The 18,415-nt window shown below is 35.6% G+C and overlaps 4 protein-coding genes across 4 annotated transcripts; 1 reads left to right on the forward strand and 3 right to left on the reverse strand.

The window, feature by feature from the left end:
* Nucleotides 1–694: 694 nt before the first annotated feature.
* Nucleotides 695–1,713, forward strand: LOC125592463. The gene is made up of 2 exons (XM_048767649.1): nucleotides 695–1,395; nucleotides 1,695–1,713. The coding sequence occupies exons 1-2, from the start codon at nucleotides 695–697 to the stop codon at nucleotides 1,711–1,713; spliced, it is 720 nt and encodes a 239-aa protein (XP_048623606.1).
* A 3,994-nt stretch (nucleotides 1,714–5,707) lies between these two features.
* LOC106445416 (transcription termination factor MTERF15, mitochondrial-like) lies at nucleotides 5,708–7,605 on the reverse strand. The gene has a single exon (XM_013886971.3). It carries the CDS (start codon nucleotides 7,354–7,356, stop codon nucleotides 5,998–6,000), a length of 1,359 nt encoding a protein of 452 aa, XP_013742425.2. The 5' UTR covers nucleotides 7,357–7,605; the 3' UTR covers nucleotides 5,708–5,997.
* Nucleotides 7,606–9,964: 2,359 nt separating this feature from the next.
* On the reverse strand, nucleotides 9,965–11,812 carry LOC106445417. The gene has a single exon (XM_013886972.3). It carries the CDS (start codon nucleotides 11,567–11,569, stop codon nucleotides 10,196–10,198), a length of 1,374 nt encoding a protein of 457 aa, XP_013742426.1. The 5' UTR covers nucleotides 11,570–11,812; the 3' UTR covers nucleotides 9,965–10,195.
* Nucleotides 11,813–15,049: 3,237 nt separating this feature from the next.
* Nucleotides 15,050–18,032, reverse strand: LOC106447954 (putative disease resistance protein At1g63350). The gene has a single exon (XM_048769943.1). It carries the CDS (start codon nucleotides 17,938–17,940, stop codon nucleotides 15,280–15,282), a length of 2,661 nt encoding a protein of 886 aa, XP_048625900.1. The 5' UTR covers nucleotides 17,941–18,032; the 3' UTR covers nucleotides 15,050–15,279.
* Nucleotides 18,033–18,415: the final 383 nt, after the last annotated feature.

Raw genomic sequence — 18,415 nt, forward strand, 5'->3', positions numbered from 1 at the left:
TAGAAATCGAATTGCTAAGATTGTTTGCATTACATCTAAATCTGAATTGAATTGCATTCGTATTGTTTAAAATCGACCAGCATATAGAACATACGAATTCGAATCTGATTACATTGATAAAAGCATATGGCCGTGTGGCCTTAATCTCTCTGTCACACATATAATCATAAATTAGGATTGTTCGCACCATGGTCAAGTAGATTTACATATCCGATCCTATTGTTTGAATACATGGCCGTGTGGCTTGATTGATTCGCACCATGGTCGATTAGATTGATTGTTTCTCATAAATGCGTAAGACAAGTTTGTGGCCGAGCTTGTCAATATACCTTGCGGCCACATGATCACATTGTGAAACCTAAATTTGAATGATGATGTGATTCAGATGTCGAAAATCTCAAATAGAGACTATAATCTCTCCGGAGATAACTACTTGCAGCGGGCGCTAGATACAAAGATTAGTTTAAGGTCAAAGGGACTTGGTGATACAATCATCAAGGACAACAATGAGACCGATAAGAATCGGTACATGGCTATAAGTATTATACGCCATCATCTCATTGAAGGTCTAAAAGATCAGTACATTACGATGGAAAATCCACTGGAGCTTTGGGATGCTTTACAGCATAGATATGATCACCAGAAAACGGTGTTACTCCCAAAGGCTAGAAATGACTGGAAGAATCTAAGATTCATGGATTATAAGTCAGTGGATGAGTACAATTCAGTCTTATTTAAGACGGTCTCAATGCTGAGACTTTGTGGTGAAGTAGTAACCGAAGAAGAGTTACTTGAGAAAACATTCTCTACATTTCATTCATCGAATATAATACTGCAGCAGCAGTACCGAATGAAAGGCTTCGCCACATACACTGATCTGATCTCGTGCCTGCTACTGGCCGAGGCAAAAAATGAGCTCCTGATGAAGAACAGTGAAGCTAGACCTGTTGGAACAGCCCCATTACCAGAGGCCAATGAAGTTGAAAAGAAAGATCCCAACGAGTGCAATTACATCCAGAATGATAAGAGATCACACGGCAAAGGCCGAGGTGGATACAGGAACCATGATCTTGACAATTACTCGAACAACCGAGACAAATACTTGGCCGGCCGGAAAGGAAACCACAATAACCGTGGTCGTGGTTCCAATCCCGGCCGTGGCCGAGGCAGTTATGGCCAAGGTAGTGGCGGTATATCCAAACCGTCTTACTCGACCAAATCCGTTTGTCACAGATGTGAGATGGGCAACCATTGGGCCAAGAATTCTAGAACTCCTAAGCACTTATGTGAGCTCTACCAAGAAAGTCTTAAGAACAATAACCCGGAGGCTCACATGGTTCACGATTCCGGATATGAGGCTGATGATGATTCCGACACTGCTAAAGATGGCCAAATGTATTTTGAGACTTCTGATTGTCTCAAAGACTAAAATTTTCGATACGACTTGTTTTATTGCTTTATGATTGCTTTATGATTGCTTTGGTGTTTTTAATTTTATTGTTGGTATTCTGAAACTTTAATAAAGAAAGTTTTACAGTTTTATAAAATCTCTGAGATTAGAAATCTTATTACTTATAGAAATGAAAATATGAGCATACTCGTGGTGGATAGTGGCACAAGTCACACAATACTTAGAGACAAAAGATATTTCGTAAATCTTACAATGCAAAGTGCAAACGTACACACCATTGCAGGTGTAGCCGGCCTGATTGAAGGTCACGGCCATGCATATGTATTGATGCCTAAGGGCACTCATCTAGAGATCAAAAATGCCTTGTATTCCCCAAGCTCTAAAAGAAGCTTATTGAGTTTCAAAGACATAAGGTTAAATGGTTTCCATCTTGAAACATGGGGAGAAGGAAATGAAGAATTTCTTAATATAATTTCGATCACCAAAGGCAACAGAAAGATCCTAGAAACCATACCTGCAATGTCTACTGGTCTATACTATGCAAAGATCAGTATGATCGAGGCTAATGCCTGCAAAATTTTCACTCTATGGCATAACCGGTTTGGCCATCCCGGTAATAACATGATGCGAAAGTTGATGATGAATTCACAAGGGCACACGTTCAAAGGAGTTGTCCCAAACAATCTCACATGTGCAGCATGTGCACAATGGAAACTCATAACTAGGCCATCACCAGCCAAAGTTAATAAATAGATCATAAACTTTCTGGAAAGGATTCAGGGAGACATATGTGGACCAATACACCCACCTAGTGGGACGTTCAGATACTTTATGGTTCTGATTGATGCATCAACCAGATGGTCACATGTTTGTCTACTCTCCACACGAAACCTGGCATTTGCATGCCTGCTTGCTCAGATAATAAGACTGAGGGCACACTTTCCAGACTTCCCTCTAAAGACTATACGTCTAGACAATGCTGGTGAGTTTACGTCCCAGGCGTTTAATGAGTATTGTATGTCCATGGGGGTAAGTGTAGAACACTCTGTGGCACATGTACATACACAGAACGGCTTGGCCGAATCCTTCATTAAACGTATCCAGCTGATAGCCCGACCATTACTAATGCGGTCTCAACTCCCGGTATCAGCATGGGGACATGCAGTATTACATGCAGCAGAACTGATTCGCATCAGGCCATCTAGTGAGCATAGATATTCACCATCCCAGTTAATCACGGGTCATGAGCCAGACGTGTCCCACATCAAAACATTTGGATGTGCCATTTATGTTCCAATTGCTCCACCACAGAGAACGAAAATGGGACCACAGAGAAGGATGGGAATATATGTTGGATATGACTCCCCAACCATTATAAAGTATCTTGAGCCAACAACCGGTGATTTGTTTAAGGCCAGATACGCAGACTCACAGTTTGATGAGTCCACATATCCGACCTTAGGGGGAGATAACGGCCGGTTGAGCAATGAAATCGAATGGTCTCGACCATCAATATCTTGGCAAGATCCTCGGACTAAAGAATGTGATATGGAAGTCCAAAAGATTATACATCTTCAAAAGCTAGCTAATCAACTGTCAGATTCATTTGCTGACCCAAATAGAGTGACAAAGTCATACATACCGGCTTGTAATGCACCAATAAGAATAGACGTCCAGAAGGGACAAGGTCAAGTGGCTACAGAGTCTAAACAACGTCTCAAACGTGGTAGACCTATTGGTTCCAAAGATAAACAGCCTCGGAAGTCCAAGAGAGGTGCTGGATCCGAGAGCATCAAGGAAACCGTCCAGAACATTGATGGACCGGCCGAGCCGACCAGAACGGTAGAGCCAAGTGAGCCGGCCACACCAACTGATCCGACCGTTCCAAATGATGGGGTTCGGGACGCCGAACTTCATGGGACACAAGGACCAGATAGTCAAGAGATCTCTATAAATTATATAATGTCTGGAACGAAATGGAACAGAAAAGATATCGACGTCGATGATATATTTGCATATAAAGTAGCACTTGAGATCATGGAAAAATATGAGGATCTAGAACCCACGTCCATATATGAATGCATGCAAAGATCAGATTGGATCAAATGGAAAGAAGCTATAAACGTGGAGTTAGAATCATTATAGAAAAGAGGCGTTTTTGGCCCTATAACCGTGACACCTAGAGATGTCAAACTAGTGGGATACAAATGGGTCTTTGTGAGAAAGAGAAATGAGAAAGGAGAAGTAGTGAGATACAAAGCACGGCTTGTAGCACAAGGATTCTCACAGAGACCAGGAATAGATTATGAGGAGACTTACTCCCCTGTGGTGGATGCAACTACATTACGATATTTGATCAGTCTGGCCGTGAAAGTGAAACTTGATATGCGCCTAATGGATGTAGTAACTGCGTATCTGTATGGCCCATTGGATAATGAAATTCATATGAGAGTTCCAGAGGGTATTGAGCTCAAAGATAAGAAAGGTTCTCGAGAACAACATTGTATTAAGCTGAATAAAGCCTTATATGGTTTGAAACAATCAGGTCGAATGTGGTACAACAGATTATCAGAGCACCTAGTGAAAAAAGGTTATAAGAACGATCCAATATGTCCATGTATTTTTATAACGAGATTCGACAGCAAGGGCTTCGTGATCATGTCGGTTTATGTGGACGACCTGAATATAATAGAAACCTCTGGAGAGATTTCCCGAACAGTCGAATGTCTAAAGAAAGAATTCGAAATGAAAGACTTAGGAAAAACTAAGTTCTGTTTGAGACTGCAATTTGAGTATGTAGACAAAGGAATCCTTGTGCATCAAAAAACATATACAGAAAAGATACTCAAGCAGTTTAATATGGACAAGGCTCATTCCTTGTCGAGTCCTATGGTCGTGAGGTCCTTAGACCTGGAAAAGGACCCATTCGGACCAAAGAAGCCGGACGAGGAGATGCTCGGGCCGGAAGTGCCTTACCTAAGTGCCATTGGAGCCTTAATGTACTTGGCTAGCCATACAAGACCGGACATCAGTTTTGCCGTGAGTTTACTGTCTAGATTCAGTTCATGTCCGATACTTAGGCACTGGAACGGAATAAAACATTTGTTCAGATATCTGCAAGGAACAACGGACCTTGGATTTTTCTATACCGACCAGCTGGGAAAGAGCTTGGCCGGATATGCGAGCTTGGCCGGATATGCAGATGCTGGGTACTTATCTGACCCACACAATGCTAGATCTCAGACAGGATATGTGTTTATACACAGTGGGGCTGCAGTATGTTGGCGGTCCACAAAACAATCCTTAGTGGCCACATCCTCTAATCATGCCGAGATCATAGCCATGTTTGAAGCAAGCCGAGAGCTTGTGTGGTTGAGGAACATGACCGGCCATATCATAAAAGAGAGTGGCCTGGCCGTGGGAAATGAAAAAGAAGAGCCAACGATCATCTATGAGGACAATGCAGCTTGTATAGCTCAACTCAAGGATGTATACATTAAGGGAGATAGAAAAAAACATATCTTGCCCAAATTCTTCTTCACCCACGACCTGCAGAAGGCTAAAGAAGTTCAAGTGGTTCAAGTTCGGTCCAGTGACAATTCAGCCGATCTTTTCACCAAGTCTCTGCCAACCTCAACGTTCAAGAAGCTGGTTCATCATATAGGAATGCGCCAGTTGTAGGATCTTCAGTGATGCCTTCATCAGGGGGAGTGTCATGTGTTGTACTCTTTTTCCTGTCTACGGTTTCCATTTTTCCCACCTTGGGTTTTTGGTTTTCTTAGAGAGGTTTTAATGAGGCAACGTCGTGCATGATACAAACCCATATGGTTATAGCATCCAAGGGGAAGTGTTATAAATCATGGAGTGGATTGCTATTAACCAAGACCAGAAGAGAAGGCCCATCAGCCACGTCTAAGCCCAGCCGCGGCCGCGACCAAGAGGAGAGAGAGTCGGTCGGTTTTGGACCGACTTAAGATTATGACGTTTTCCTTTTCTTGTTATCTTTAGTTTTCCTATTTCCTTTTGAATTAGGTTTTGTACTTTTTCTATTTATCTGTTCTTTGTATCCCATATATAAAGGGAACTTATTATTCAGAAATAAAACATAGTTTCCCCATTATTTTACAACAGTAGACGCTTTTGTCCTCTTTTATTCCCAAAATTTTAGAAACTTTTGAAAGAGTTTCGGCTTAATGTCACTCTCTTTTCTTTGCATCTTTTTTTGGCCTTTTTATGTAAGAAAGCAAAATTAAAAGATTGACCCATTGGAGCCTAACTGTTGAGGATTCAGCAATGTTCGATCCAAGTGTAAAACTTCATTTAGATGTTTGAATCGATTGTTTCAATAATGTTCAAACTGATTTTCCACAGCCAAATAACCTCTTGATACCACCGAAACTCACCTCTTGCTCATTACAAGTAACCAGATTTCAAAAATCTACAGCCAAAAAGAAACATGAACCATTTGGTCTAATGATCATCGCTTAGAACTGCAATATCTAAGATTCAAATTGAGGCAAAAACTTTACAGAACGTCAAGACTTTATAGACTAAGCATTATCTGTTTCTTCTTGTCTTCAGAAGCTTTATTTGTTTGTTCTCATCTCTCCAGTGAATATAGCCATCAACTCAGCCACAAACTCCTCGTCCAAATCGTGCTTCCTCACGTACCTTTTCAAGAAATCCTGATCTGTACATACCAAAGCAGACGACAGTGGAGGGAGGAGTTCACTTTTGATCAATCCTTTGGAGATGAGAGCTTTGATTACGTTACACCTTGGTACAATCCTCTTCTCCATGCTTAATCCAAGTACCTGAGGAAACAAAGCCACAGCCTTTAGTGGCCAACTCATCTCCTTCACCACAAACTCAGTCTTCTTCTTCACCGTCTCTCCAGAATACCCAATGCTCGCAGGAAGGCGCTTCACCATCATGGCAATCTCGTCTCTGCTGAAGCCAAGACCTAGGAATGTTTCAACAGAGTTCAATATATTCTCCTCAGAAAAGCCAAGGCACTGCGGAAACATTTTCACCACTGAGCGGAGCTCCTCGTCTTCAAGGAGCCCACACTTCTTCATGGTTTCGAAACCACGAGTTATCTTCTTCTCTGAGAGTGCAAGAAAAATGGGGAACCTCTTGAACATTACCAAAATATCTTCCGCAGTAAAGCCTAAACGTTTATAGACATTGACTTTCTCTTGCACCGTTTCATTATTCATTCCCATAACAATCCGCAGAGCTTCGAGAAACCTTGGGGTGGTGGGATCAAAACCCATCTCAACGACCTTCTTGAGAGACTCTTGGAACCTTTCTTTCCCACAGATATGCGGGCGGTTTGAGATGAGAAGAGGGAACAACATTCGCTGAGGCATGCCCAGTTCTCTCAAAGCAGATATGTTTCTGATTTTGTTCTCCTGCTTACCCCTTTTGGGCAGACATAAAGTTCCAAACTTGGAATCAGCTTCTATAACCTCTTTGACGAAGTCATAGTACACGGTTAAAGATCTGTCCTTTGACAAGATCCTCGGAACTTTTGAAATAGTCTCAGTGAGCTCAGAGGTTGAAGCTCCTCTAGACAGCAGAAGCTGAAGCTTGGGACCAATAGACTTTTCAGCATCTGCTGTAAGCAACAGTGGGTAATCTGTAATGATGGCGGAGATTTGAGAATCTGTGAAGCCATGGCTTCTAAACAGGTTCAGAACTGAATCAGGATGAGACTTGTCATCGAAAGTGACTTTCTTTGAGATCGATTCAGCGAGTTTTTTAGTTAAACTCAGTGAATCAACGAGGTAAGAGACTGTAAAGTTCTTGCCTTTGAGACCATCGCTAACACCAGAAGCAGAGGAAGAAGCTGCATTTCGCCAAAGATTCAGTGAAACTATCAAGCTAGGCCATTTCTGCACATCGACGAACCTTCTTTTTCCATGGAGGAGCAGTGAATACATGAGGACCCAATGCGATGTTTAAAGCTATTTCGACAGATCTATCTGATTCTTCAATTCGAGAAAAGGAATCGTCGTTTACTGATAAATCTCGCGATTTCACAACTTACTAGTGACTCTCTGTAGATCAAGTGCAAGCTGAGATCTGCTTCTCTGTTCGTTCACTTTCCAAATCCAAACTCGCCACCAAAATAAAAACCAAAACCACAATTGGGAACAAATCCTTTGTTTTTAGGGCTCAGGGGCAATTCCCTGAATGATTAACGATTCTTACTTGAAAATATAAATATACTTAGCAAAGGTTATCGGCCGTCCGGATTAGAAAATCCTAACTAAATCTAAAGTTATTGATTCTATGATTTTTAAATCTATATTAAAATCATGTGTTATTGGTTTAATGATTCATAAATTCTATATCAAATCGAGTGTTATTCAATCGTATGGATTAACTAATAAATTTGATTTTATAATAGATTTGAATGGATTTTTTTTGGATTTTTTTGTTAAAAATACAAAGACTCAAATCCGAGAAAAACCTCCGGATTTGTAAATACTAATCCGAAAAAATTTAAAAATCTATATATTTTACTTCAATTGATAAATACTAAATGAATTTCTAAATCAATCAAAATATATGGTTTCCTACATCAATATTTTTTTTAAACTAAAAATTTTATATAAAATTTATTAAAAAAATAAAAACAATATTTTCTTATTCTCAAATAGCTATTTTTAAGTTTTTATAACAAAATAGTCTTCAATAAAAAAATAACCAAAATAGCCCCTTTTTATTTTGAAAATTTTAATTTTTAATTTTAATTTTTTAAAATTTGAAATCTTATTCTCAAAATCTCACCCCTTAACTATAAACTCTAAGTATAATTAGTTAACCTTAGGGTATAAATATATTTTTACTCTTTAATAAAATTTCTTTTGGTCATTTTTTTTATTGAGAGATATTTTTGTGACAAAAACTTAAAAAGTGATATCCTAGGAAATTTCTTTAGACTTTTAACTATAATTATTGAACTTAGATAAATTATAAATAATCATTTTTTTTTACTTAACAATGTTTTATTTATTTATTTTTTTGGTTTTATGAAGCTTTGCAAAAATTTACTTATAATAATGTTTTTATTTTTCTATTTTTGTTTAATTAATATAATTATTCATATATATATACATAATTTTTTTTATAAATTAGTACTCGATAAATTAATAAACATAAGAAATTAGTAGTTTTTTTCTATTTCTTAGTTAGGTTAATTCAAACCATGACCCAAATCAATAAAATCATAAAAAATATTTTTTAGAGAATCATATGTAAATATATGGTCCGATTAAAATCATAAACTAAACAAAACATTGTATTGTTTGTTTTATATCCACAATAAACCTAACTATTTATATCCACAATAAACCTAACTATATTTAAATTCTATGAAACATATTTCATGTACAATAAATAATATAATAAAAGTAATATGAAACTCATTTCTAAAATTTAACTGATGTATATACAGTAAAAACAATTATTTTTATTTTATAAAAATATTATAAAATAGAAAAATCTTAAAAATAATTTTTTTTATAAATTAATAACTCTAAAATGAATAAAATTTCATAGTCTCAACATTATTAATTTATAGAATTTTACTGCATATTTAGAAGTATATTTCTAATAGATTTTGTTTTATAGAATGTGTCTTGTTATATATTAAATCCACTAAATTTATTTTAATAAGTAATAGTTAATCTTATAGCCAATATTCTACATCGTGTTTAAAATTAAATAAACTATACAAATTGGAAGCACGATTAATCGTCTATTTACAATGATCAGTGAATTTTTCTATAATCTAAATATATGTTTTGATGAAATGTTAAATTTATTAATCATCAAGCAATCTATCTAAATATTTAACTATGCATAGCGTTTTATTTTTATTCAAATTTATGTTTTTAAAATACAATAACATAAGTATATTATAAAATTAATTTTTAACTATTTATACAAAATTTTATAATTTTTCAATCTAGTGGTTTAGATTTCTATTATAATTACCATTATATTATTTTGTTATTTTGAAATATTATATATTTGATTTAATTTTATTGTATGTAATCAAATTTAGTTATATTTTAGATAATTGATAATAATTAATATAATTATTATAATTAAACAAAAATAATATATGATTAAATCAAAACAATGGAGTATATAAGTCATTTGTCCAAAAACTCATATAGATGGAAATAGAAATGAACAGACAAACAAAAATTTATTTAGATGATCCATCTAAATAGAGTAACGACCAATCAAAATGGAAAAAAGAACTTTCATGAATATTATCTAGGTGATTCATCTGTATAGATCATCTGAATGAAGATGACACCAATATTGGTATTGGTTTTCATGAGGATTGCCACTAACTGGTTGTAATTTATATAAGAATACATTTAGTCTCATATTTGCATTTTTATAGTAAAGAAATCGACACTGGTTGTGCATTTCCTTTGGATCCGGGCTTACACATATGAGTCATATGACTGATGTGGTAAAACCCAAAAAATTCCAGCATATAATAAAACACGATAAACATCCCCAATATAACTGACCAAATTTTGACATTCAAATAGAAAAAAAAGCGATCACTACAGACAACTAATTTATATCATATAAATTGTCTGAATAACTGCGTAAGATTTACCATACTGCTCTACTAGATGTCTTCATATGATAAGTAAATATTGTTGTCGCTGGGTACATCTTTCTCTTGAAGTGCCTTCTTATTGTACCCTGCAAATGCAACAATCAACTTGATTTAACAAGGTCCAAGTTTTATTTGTTTTTCCTCTTCTTTCCAGTGAAGGTAGCCATCAACTCAGCCACAAGCTTCTTGTCATTGTGCTTCCTCACATACTTGTTTAAGAAAGCTTCATCGGCAATGGCCAAAACAGGCGACATTGTAGGGAGTTCACTTCCAAGCAATCCTTTAGTCATGAGAGCTTTGATGACGTTACATCTCGGTACGGTCCTCTTCTCCAAGCTGTATCCAAGTACTGCAGGGGTTGAAACCACAGCCTTTAGTGGCCAATTCATCTCCTTCACCAGAAATTCAGTCTTCTCCTTCAACGACTCTGCAGACAATCCAATGAACTGAGGAAAGCGCTTCAAAATCACTGTCAAGTCACCCTTACTGAATCCAAGGCATAGAAGTGTTTCAATGGCCTTCTCCATCTTCTCCTCTGAATAGCTAATACATTGTGGAAACTTCTCAAACAGTGAGAGGATCTCATCTTCCTGTAGTCCACACATCTTAAGGGTTTCAATCGTCTGAGTTACCTTCTTCTCTGAATTATTCAAAAACGGAGGATACTTCTTGAACATTGCCCATACATCTTTCACATCAAAGCCTAACTCTACATAGAAACTGACTTTATCTTCTACTGCTTTGCTGCTATATCTTTGAACAATGCGCAAGGCTTTGACAAACTTTGAGGTGGTGGGATCAAAACCCATCTCAACAACCTTCTTGAGAGACTCTTTAAACTTCTCATTCCCACAGAGAAGTTGATGATCAGAGATAAGCAAAGGGAGTAACAACCGCTGAGGCAAACCAAGATCTCTCAAAGCCGATACATTTCTGAGCTTATTCTCCTGCTGACTCCCATGCGGCAGAGAAGAAGGACGCAACTTTACGTACTTTGAACTCTTATCAGCTTCGATAACATCTCTGACGAAATCGTAATATATGCTGATAGATTTCTCCTTTTTCACTCCCAAGATTCTAGGAACTTTTGAAAGAGTCTCGCTGAGCTCAGAGCTTGAAGCTCCTCTCGACTTTAAAAACTTAAGCTTGGGGCTAAGGGATCCCTCAGCATCTGCTATAAGCAGTCGTGGATAGTTTGTAACGATGCTTGAGAGCTGAGAATCTGTGAACCCGTGACTTCTAAGTAGACTCAAAACAGAATCTGGGTTGCCCTTGTCCTCCAAGTTGACCTTCGTGGAGATGGTTTCTGAGAGTTTTCTAGTTAAACCCAGAGAATGGACGAGGTAGGACACAGTAAAGGTCTTTCCTTTTCGACCACCTTGAAGAGAGCTCACATCAGAGGAGAAAGCTGATGCATTTCGCAAAAGATTCACTAGATCTATCGAATTACGACATAGCTGTAACTCGATAGACCTTCTTCCATGGAGTATCAGAGAGAACATGACAGCACAATAGTAATGATTGAGACCGAACTATCTATTTCATGTCAGTGTGGAAGAAATCGAAATGCAAAATTGGATTTACCGAAAGGAGCAGATGAGAATCAAAGACAGAACCAAGATTCGTAATGGTCAAGACCGATCGTAAGGAACTCTCATCGATCAGTAAAATCATAGATCGAGCAGCAAAGTTTTGGGGGTTTTATTTTAGCCAAAAAAAGTTTGGGGGTTTTTTGGATGTTAAACCCTAATTTCGTCGTGATTCTAAAATGTGATGATCAAGAAGAGTATTGGGCTCTATTGGCCCAGATAATTTAGATCTCTTTACACTTTATGCATCGTCCGGTGATTGACTAATAACACTTCTGAATCAGATAAAATTTATAACTTATCCTAAAACATATTTTGTTACCACCAATGTTTTAAAAACCCAACGGGATACCGGCTCGATGTAGTTAGCTACTGGTTGAATGGTTGGATCGGTTCAATCAGTAGAATCTGATTTTCTGATTTAAAAAAAAATATATATAGATAATCATATATTGTGTTTCAAAAAAAAAAAGATAATCATATATTCACACTATAGGAACCTGAAAAAGAGTTATACATATGATATGTTCTCTGCTAGTAACTAGAAAAAAAAAATAAACATAAATTTAAATATCTATACTATTATTTGAAAAGTGAATTTTGCTTATTTGTCATTTTTTCTATGATTTTGGTTAATTTTGATTATTTGTCATGTTTTATTAAGTTTACTTATTTGTCATCTCTTCCATTATTTTATGTAATTTTTCTTATTTGTTATATTCTCGATAATTTTATGATTTTAAGTAATTTTGCATATTTATCATATTTTACATAATTTTAGTTAATTTTGAGTATTTGTCATGTTTTTATTAGGTTTTAGTTAAATAATTAATTTATTATTAGTTCTAGCTTAGTCTTAATTTATTATTAGTTTTTATTATTAGTTATAGCTTAGTCTTAATTTATTATTAGTTTTTAGCTGAATTATCAATTTATTAGATTAAATAATATAACTATTTCAAACTTGTAATTAGCCGTATAATTATTTTGCTTAGTTTTGTAACTCCGACGAGTTAGGACCAATTCTCATTATTTTGTTTGTTACCGTATATTTAAAATCATACTTTATGGGATACTGACCATAATCTATCTTTTATTATAGTTTATAGTTTAATAATAGCCTAAATAATGTGTAAGTGATATTTATTGTAGTCTATGTCATATTAAAATTATATTAGTATTTAAGTGCTATTACACAGAACTATGATGCTGACTTTATTTTAGTATCCATCTTAATATTGTATTATAATAGTTTTATTGTCTCGTCATACGTTTGATGGATAATACACACAAAACTTATAAAATTAATTTCATCCTCCCATAATACGCATTTTCAGGTGATATCTTTTTGAAAGGAACCCCGATTCTCTTATTTTTATTGGAGATGTTGATTTGGCTAAAAGTTGTTACAAAATTAAAGTTAAGCTGTTGGAATACATGAAAAAAAAATTGTTTCTATTAAATTTTTGTTGGTTGATATCATTGTTAACATGATTATTTTTTTTTCTTTTGTTATTGATTCACATTAATTATACAATTTGGTGTTAGTCAATTATTTTTGTAATTTAATTTTTAGGGGACTAGGATTCTTGCTTCTATTAATGAACTTTCTTGGTAACTTTCGATCTAAATTATCTCAAATGAATTCTCTTGTTTTGAGTAATTTTACCATAGGTGATACCACAAAATATAGAGTGCTGTACCCTCGTCCTTAAGATAAGTTCTATATAACAACTAAAATCACTCCTTGTAATGATTTTCCGAAAGAGTTGGCAATTAATCATTTCAAGGAATTTAAAAGATATTGGGACGTCAATATAAAAAGAAAGTCTGGGTAAGTTTTCTATATCATTTTTTTTGTTGATATGTCCTATTTATTTCTGTTTATTCATCAGTTCTTCATTATAATGTTTTATGTGTTAGACATTATTGTTGTGTTTTAGACATTATTGGTGACCTTTAGAAGATCTCATTGCAAAAAAAAAAAAATTTTTAAAAGTTAGAATTAAATATTCATGACACATAGGTTTACTAGCGCTTAATTTAATTTTATTTTTATGACATGATGTTAGTTTGAATTATTAATATTTAGTGATACGCGTTCAACATGTACACGGATATGCAAAGCAAGTATCCAATTTTTTTAAATCGGTCTTGAAAATCACCAGCGATATGTATTATTGAATTTTTTCCACATTTTTCTACTATGCGGCCAAGAAATGTTCGGCTAAACTAAAGTCTTTCTTTCGTATATTTTAGAGCGTGAGATGAGTGCTCTTGTACTTGAACCACTAAAAACAAATTTTAGATTTTTTTAAGAGATCTACCATCTACCTCTCATTTAGAACACTATATAAACAAAAAGACTCGAAAACTACTGCATTCGAGACAAATGTCAAAGTTAGTCAAATATTACCGTCAAAATTAAAAGAAACCATGTTAAATTCGGATTCAATCAAGTAAATAATTCAACTTCCAAATAGAAAAGTCGTGTATAAACAATAAAAAAAAGAAGTCTGCAGAATAAGAAAATATTATTTGGTTTTAAAAATATGGAAAACACAGAAAACTAATTAATATGTATATCTAATTAAATAAATTAGTATAAATACTCAAATTAATATTAAAGCAAAATTATTAAGAATATATATTAGTCCGCACAAGGTGCGGATATACACCTAGTATATAGTAACTTTTAATTTCTGAAGAAAAAAAACGCACTGGCAGAAGAAAAATTGATAACACTATTACCGAGAAAAAATTGAGAACACAACAACTTCAAATAGAACTAAAGTTTGAACAGAGAGGTAAGGGCATGAATGGTTTTATCGCTACCACCCGTAAACGCAGCTTTTGCGGTTGGTAACAGTTGTTGGTGTTTTGCAACAATTATTCACACCATTTTTAACCGTTTCAAACCGCTCTAAACCTCTTAAATTCAAAAGCTAGTTCAAACTAGCGTTTGCGGTTGCGGGCGGTTGCGGGAGGATAAAATTTTTTCGTTTTTAAGAAACAACATAAATACAAAAATAAAAATAAAAATAAAAATAAAAATAAAAATAAAAATTTTAAATTGAAATAATAGATGTACTAAAATATATCTATTATATTTTAATTTATTTTATAAATTTTTAAAATAAAAATATTTTCTATAATTTTTTTAAAAAATTTAAAATATAATTTTATAAATATAATTTTTATATTTATTATAATATTATGATGTTTAATATTTTTTATAATTATATAAAATGTAAATATTGTTAATTTATTATTTAACCGCTGTTGTATTTGGTGGTTAACCAGTCATAACTATCCCGCAAACGCACAAATTTCTAACCGCAATTCTAGTCGTACAAATCTTTTAAAACCACAACCATCCGCATCCGGAAACTCTCCCAAACGGTTACACCGGTCAGGCCCTAAGAGTCTTATTGTTGTTTGTGGCTATGATCTTACCTTAAGACAATGAATCATAGATACGAGTAGAGTAGCCACAAATTAACTTCTGACAGTCGAAGCACAAGTCTGTCTAAAATTAACCTATCTTAGAACAGGACACAGTGAAAAAGGAGAAAAAACAGACCTGATACTTGCACTAGATATACATCAGAAAATGTGATAAACTAAACCTTTACACATGAAGATAAGAAGCGAGTTTTGGTAGCTTCGTCCTCCCATTCTACACCTTCAATCCATTTTTTTTCTCTGTATCTTATGATAAGTCCCTTTTCACCTTCCAAGCCACTTTTGGAATTGAGAGGAAGTCTTTTAAGATTTGGACATCCGGTTGCGATGATTGTCTTCAGACATGGGAATGGTAGAGGACTCCAGTATATGTTCTTCAGCTCTGGTACATTAGACAAGCGTAAGAATTTCAGCTTTAGAAAAGGAACAATCCCTGATTCTTCACCTACACTAGCTTTCTCCTTGCTTATTATATATTCTAGCTGTTCTGAAAACTCAACATCAATATATGTAAGACTTGGTGCAAACATGAGCCACGTCAACTCCCTTAGGCTTTTACAACCTTGTACATACACATGAGAGAGACTCAAGAAGCATGGACTCATAAGATTCCGCAGAGGAGAATATGTCAGATCAATCTTTATCTCGGAGATAGTGCAGCCAAGAAAGTCGAGATACTGGAGGTTATTCATAGTTGTTGAAAACGATATTCCAGATGATTCTAGTTGAAGACCGCTGATCTCTAAGTCTCGAATACAGCTTATCAGCCTGTGAGAGCTTAGAAACTGAACCAAACATGAATCATAACCAATTCCTAAGGTTAAAATTTCCAATTGTTCCAAGACTTGCAACTCCTCCACCTTGCTGACATCCAATGATACACCAGAGCCCCGCAACCTCAATACTTTCAAATCCAGCAGGCTTGATAGCCCAACAAATCTCGAAAGGTTCCATGTGAACTCCAAGTTCAAGTAACGTAACTTTTTCAACTCTCGGAAGCCTAGAGGCAGACACTCTATATTTGTTTTCGACATGTTGAGGTACTGCAAGGAGACTAAGTCTGATATTTGTTCTGGCAACTCCGAGAGATTTCTGTTATATGATAGATCCAATACAACTAGCTTTGACATGAACCTGAAGAACCCATTTGAGATATTTGACAATGCCTCGTTTTTCTGCATGAGCAGCGTTGTAAGATGAAGGCATTCAGGGATGCCAGAGAGATCTGCAATCTTATTACTCATCAGTGACTTCCTTCTCACAACCTTCCAGTCTTTAACCTTGGGTGTTTCACATAAACCTGCACGTCCGCGGACAATGAAGTTGTCTTTTTGTTTCCCAAAATCAGAAGCAATCCACAAAGCCATCTCACGTACAACATCATGCATATACACTTGATATAACGCTCTCCTTTCATCTTCAATTAACAGAGATGCACGGATAAGTGTACCGATGATCTCATAACCTTGGTTCTCAGCTTTTTCTATACCTTGATCTCCGTCTATCACCCCTTCAAATATCAAATAGTTCACCAGTTCATCTTTGTAAATTCTCTCATCTTCCGGAAACAGAGAGCAATATTGTAAACACAACTTGACCTTCTCGTCCTTTAAATTGTCGTAACTATACTTCAAAATCGGAAGAATCTCATCTTCCATGCCAGAAAACTCAGCAGCATATGAGGTTAAAACATTAACTGCATGCTGCCATTCTTGAATCGTTCTTTTGCATGACATAGTCTCGCCAATGACATTAAGCGCTAGAGGTAGTCCATAACACTTTCTAGCAATCATGTTTGCAAGATAGGGTATGTCCGGATGACTCTGTAATGTGACCTCTCCAACTTTTTTCAGGAACAAATCCAATGCATCGTTTGGCGCCAGACATTGGACTTCCATCTCAACATTAACACCCATGCGTCTGCACACTTCTTGAGACCGAGTGGTGAAAATAACTTTACATCCATTTTCTGTATTTGGGAATGGGATTCCAATCTCAGATAGATTTACTTTTTCCCATATGTCATCCAATAACAACACAAATGTTTTCCTCTTAAGGACATTGTGTATATCACAGGCCTTTTGATTTTTATCTTTTTTGTTCCATTCAGCTCCAACCATGCCTAGTTTGTTTGCAATTTCATCCTGAATCTTTTGGGTATGTGAATCTTTAGAGACCACAATCCAAATCACAATATCAAAACGGACATATCCATCATGTCGAAATTTGTTGTTGATTTGCGTGAGGAATGTAGTTTTGCCTACTCCGCCCATGCCATGCAAACCCATTATACAAACACAATCTTCAATGAGATAGTCCCATGCCTTTTTGAGCATCGTGTCCCGACCAACAATTCCCGGTTGGATAGACCGCTCCTCTACCTCCGATGCTTGAGCTTGCTCGGCAACGACTTCAAAGTCTCCACCAGAGTTTAGATTCTCAACCTCCTTCAACATCAGAAAAACCCTTTTCCCGTAACGATATCTAGATTTTAAATTCATAGAGCAAAACCCACAGAGAGACAACCTTTGACTTCCAACAGGTATTGCACTAAATATAGCATTCACTTGTGTTTTGATTGTGTCGACTCTCGTAAGCCATACCTGGATTTGGGAAAGCCTTTTTAGTCCTTTACCCTCCTCTCTCTCCGCCCTTTTTGACAAATCATCCCGATTTGCCTGAAGCTCCTCCATGGTTGTCTCCAAAGCCTTGAGATTCTCCTCGAGATTGTGAATATAACCCCTTCTGATGCATAACCACTGAAAGACTTGATTCGTACACTGATCACATGATAGCGAGAGAGAGATACAACTTCCCATATTGCAGAGAAAGTGATAACTATTAGAAGGAATTTACTGATTTGAATAAACAAGAGAGATTAGAGAGCAATGATACATAGAGGAAAAGAAGTAATAATCAAATTTAAATCTTGGCAGCCTTCCCACCCTCTCCGACTTTGGGGTGGATAAGTTAACATCAGATTATTTCTTGATTAAAAAATGTCATGCAAGAATAAAATAACTTATTCAGTGCATTCAAATTGATGATTTATATATTATCAACGACGTTTTTCCAGTTTAGAATAAATGCGAAACTATTCTAATATTAAAAGATCATCAATTTGTATGCAATAAGTTATTTTTATTCTTAAATATTCCATTGACGTGTAGAGATGAACTCAAAATGCATCGCTTGGTTCTCAAAGCGTATCAAGATATTTCTTTGTGTACGTACACATAAAAATATGATATTTTAGCAAGTACACATTCAAACCAATTACAACTATAATCATCT

This window comes from Brassica napus, chromosome C9 (genome assembly GCF_020379485.1).
Source record: "Brassica napus cultivar Da-Ae chromosome C9, Da-Ae, whole genome shotgun sequence".
NCBI classification, from domain to species: domain Eukaryota; kingdom Viridiplantae; phylum Streptophyta; class Magnoliopsida; order Brassicales; family Brassicaceae; genus Brassica; species Brassica napus.

What these genes read in the sequence shown, in the direction of transcription:
- LOC125592463 (XM_048767649.1), top strand. Translation starts at nt 695, where the DNA reads ATGGATTATAAGTCAGTGGATGAGTACAATTCAGTCTTATTTAAGACG.
- LOC106445417 (XM_013886972.3), bottom strand. Translation starts at nt 11,569, where the DNA reads ATGTTCTCTCTGATACTCCATGGAAGAAGGTCTATCGAGTTACAGCTA.
- LOC106445416 (XM_013886971.3), bottom strand. Translation starts at nt 7,356, where the DNA reads ATGTATTCACTGCTCCTCCATGGAAAAAGAAGGTTCGTCGATGTGCAG.
- LOC106447954 (XM_048769943.1), bottom strand. Translation starts at nt 17,940, where the DNA reads ATGGGAAGTTGTATCTCTCTCTCGCTATCATGTGATCAGTGTACGAAT.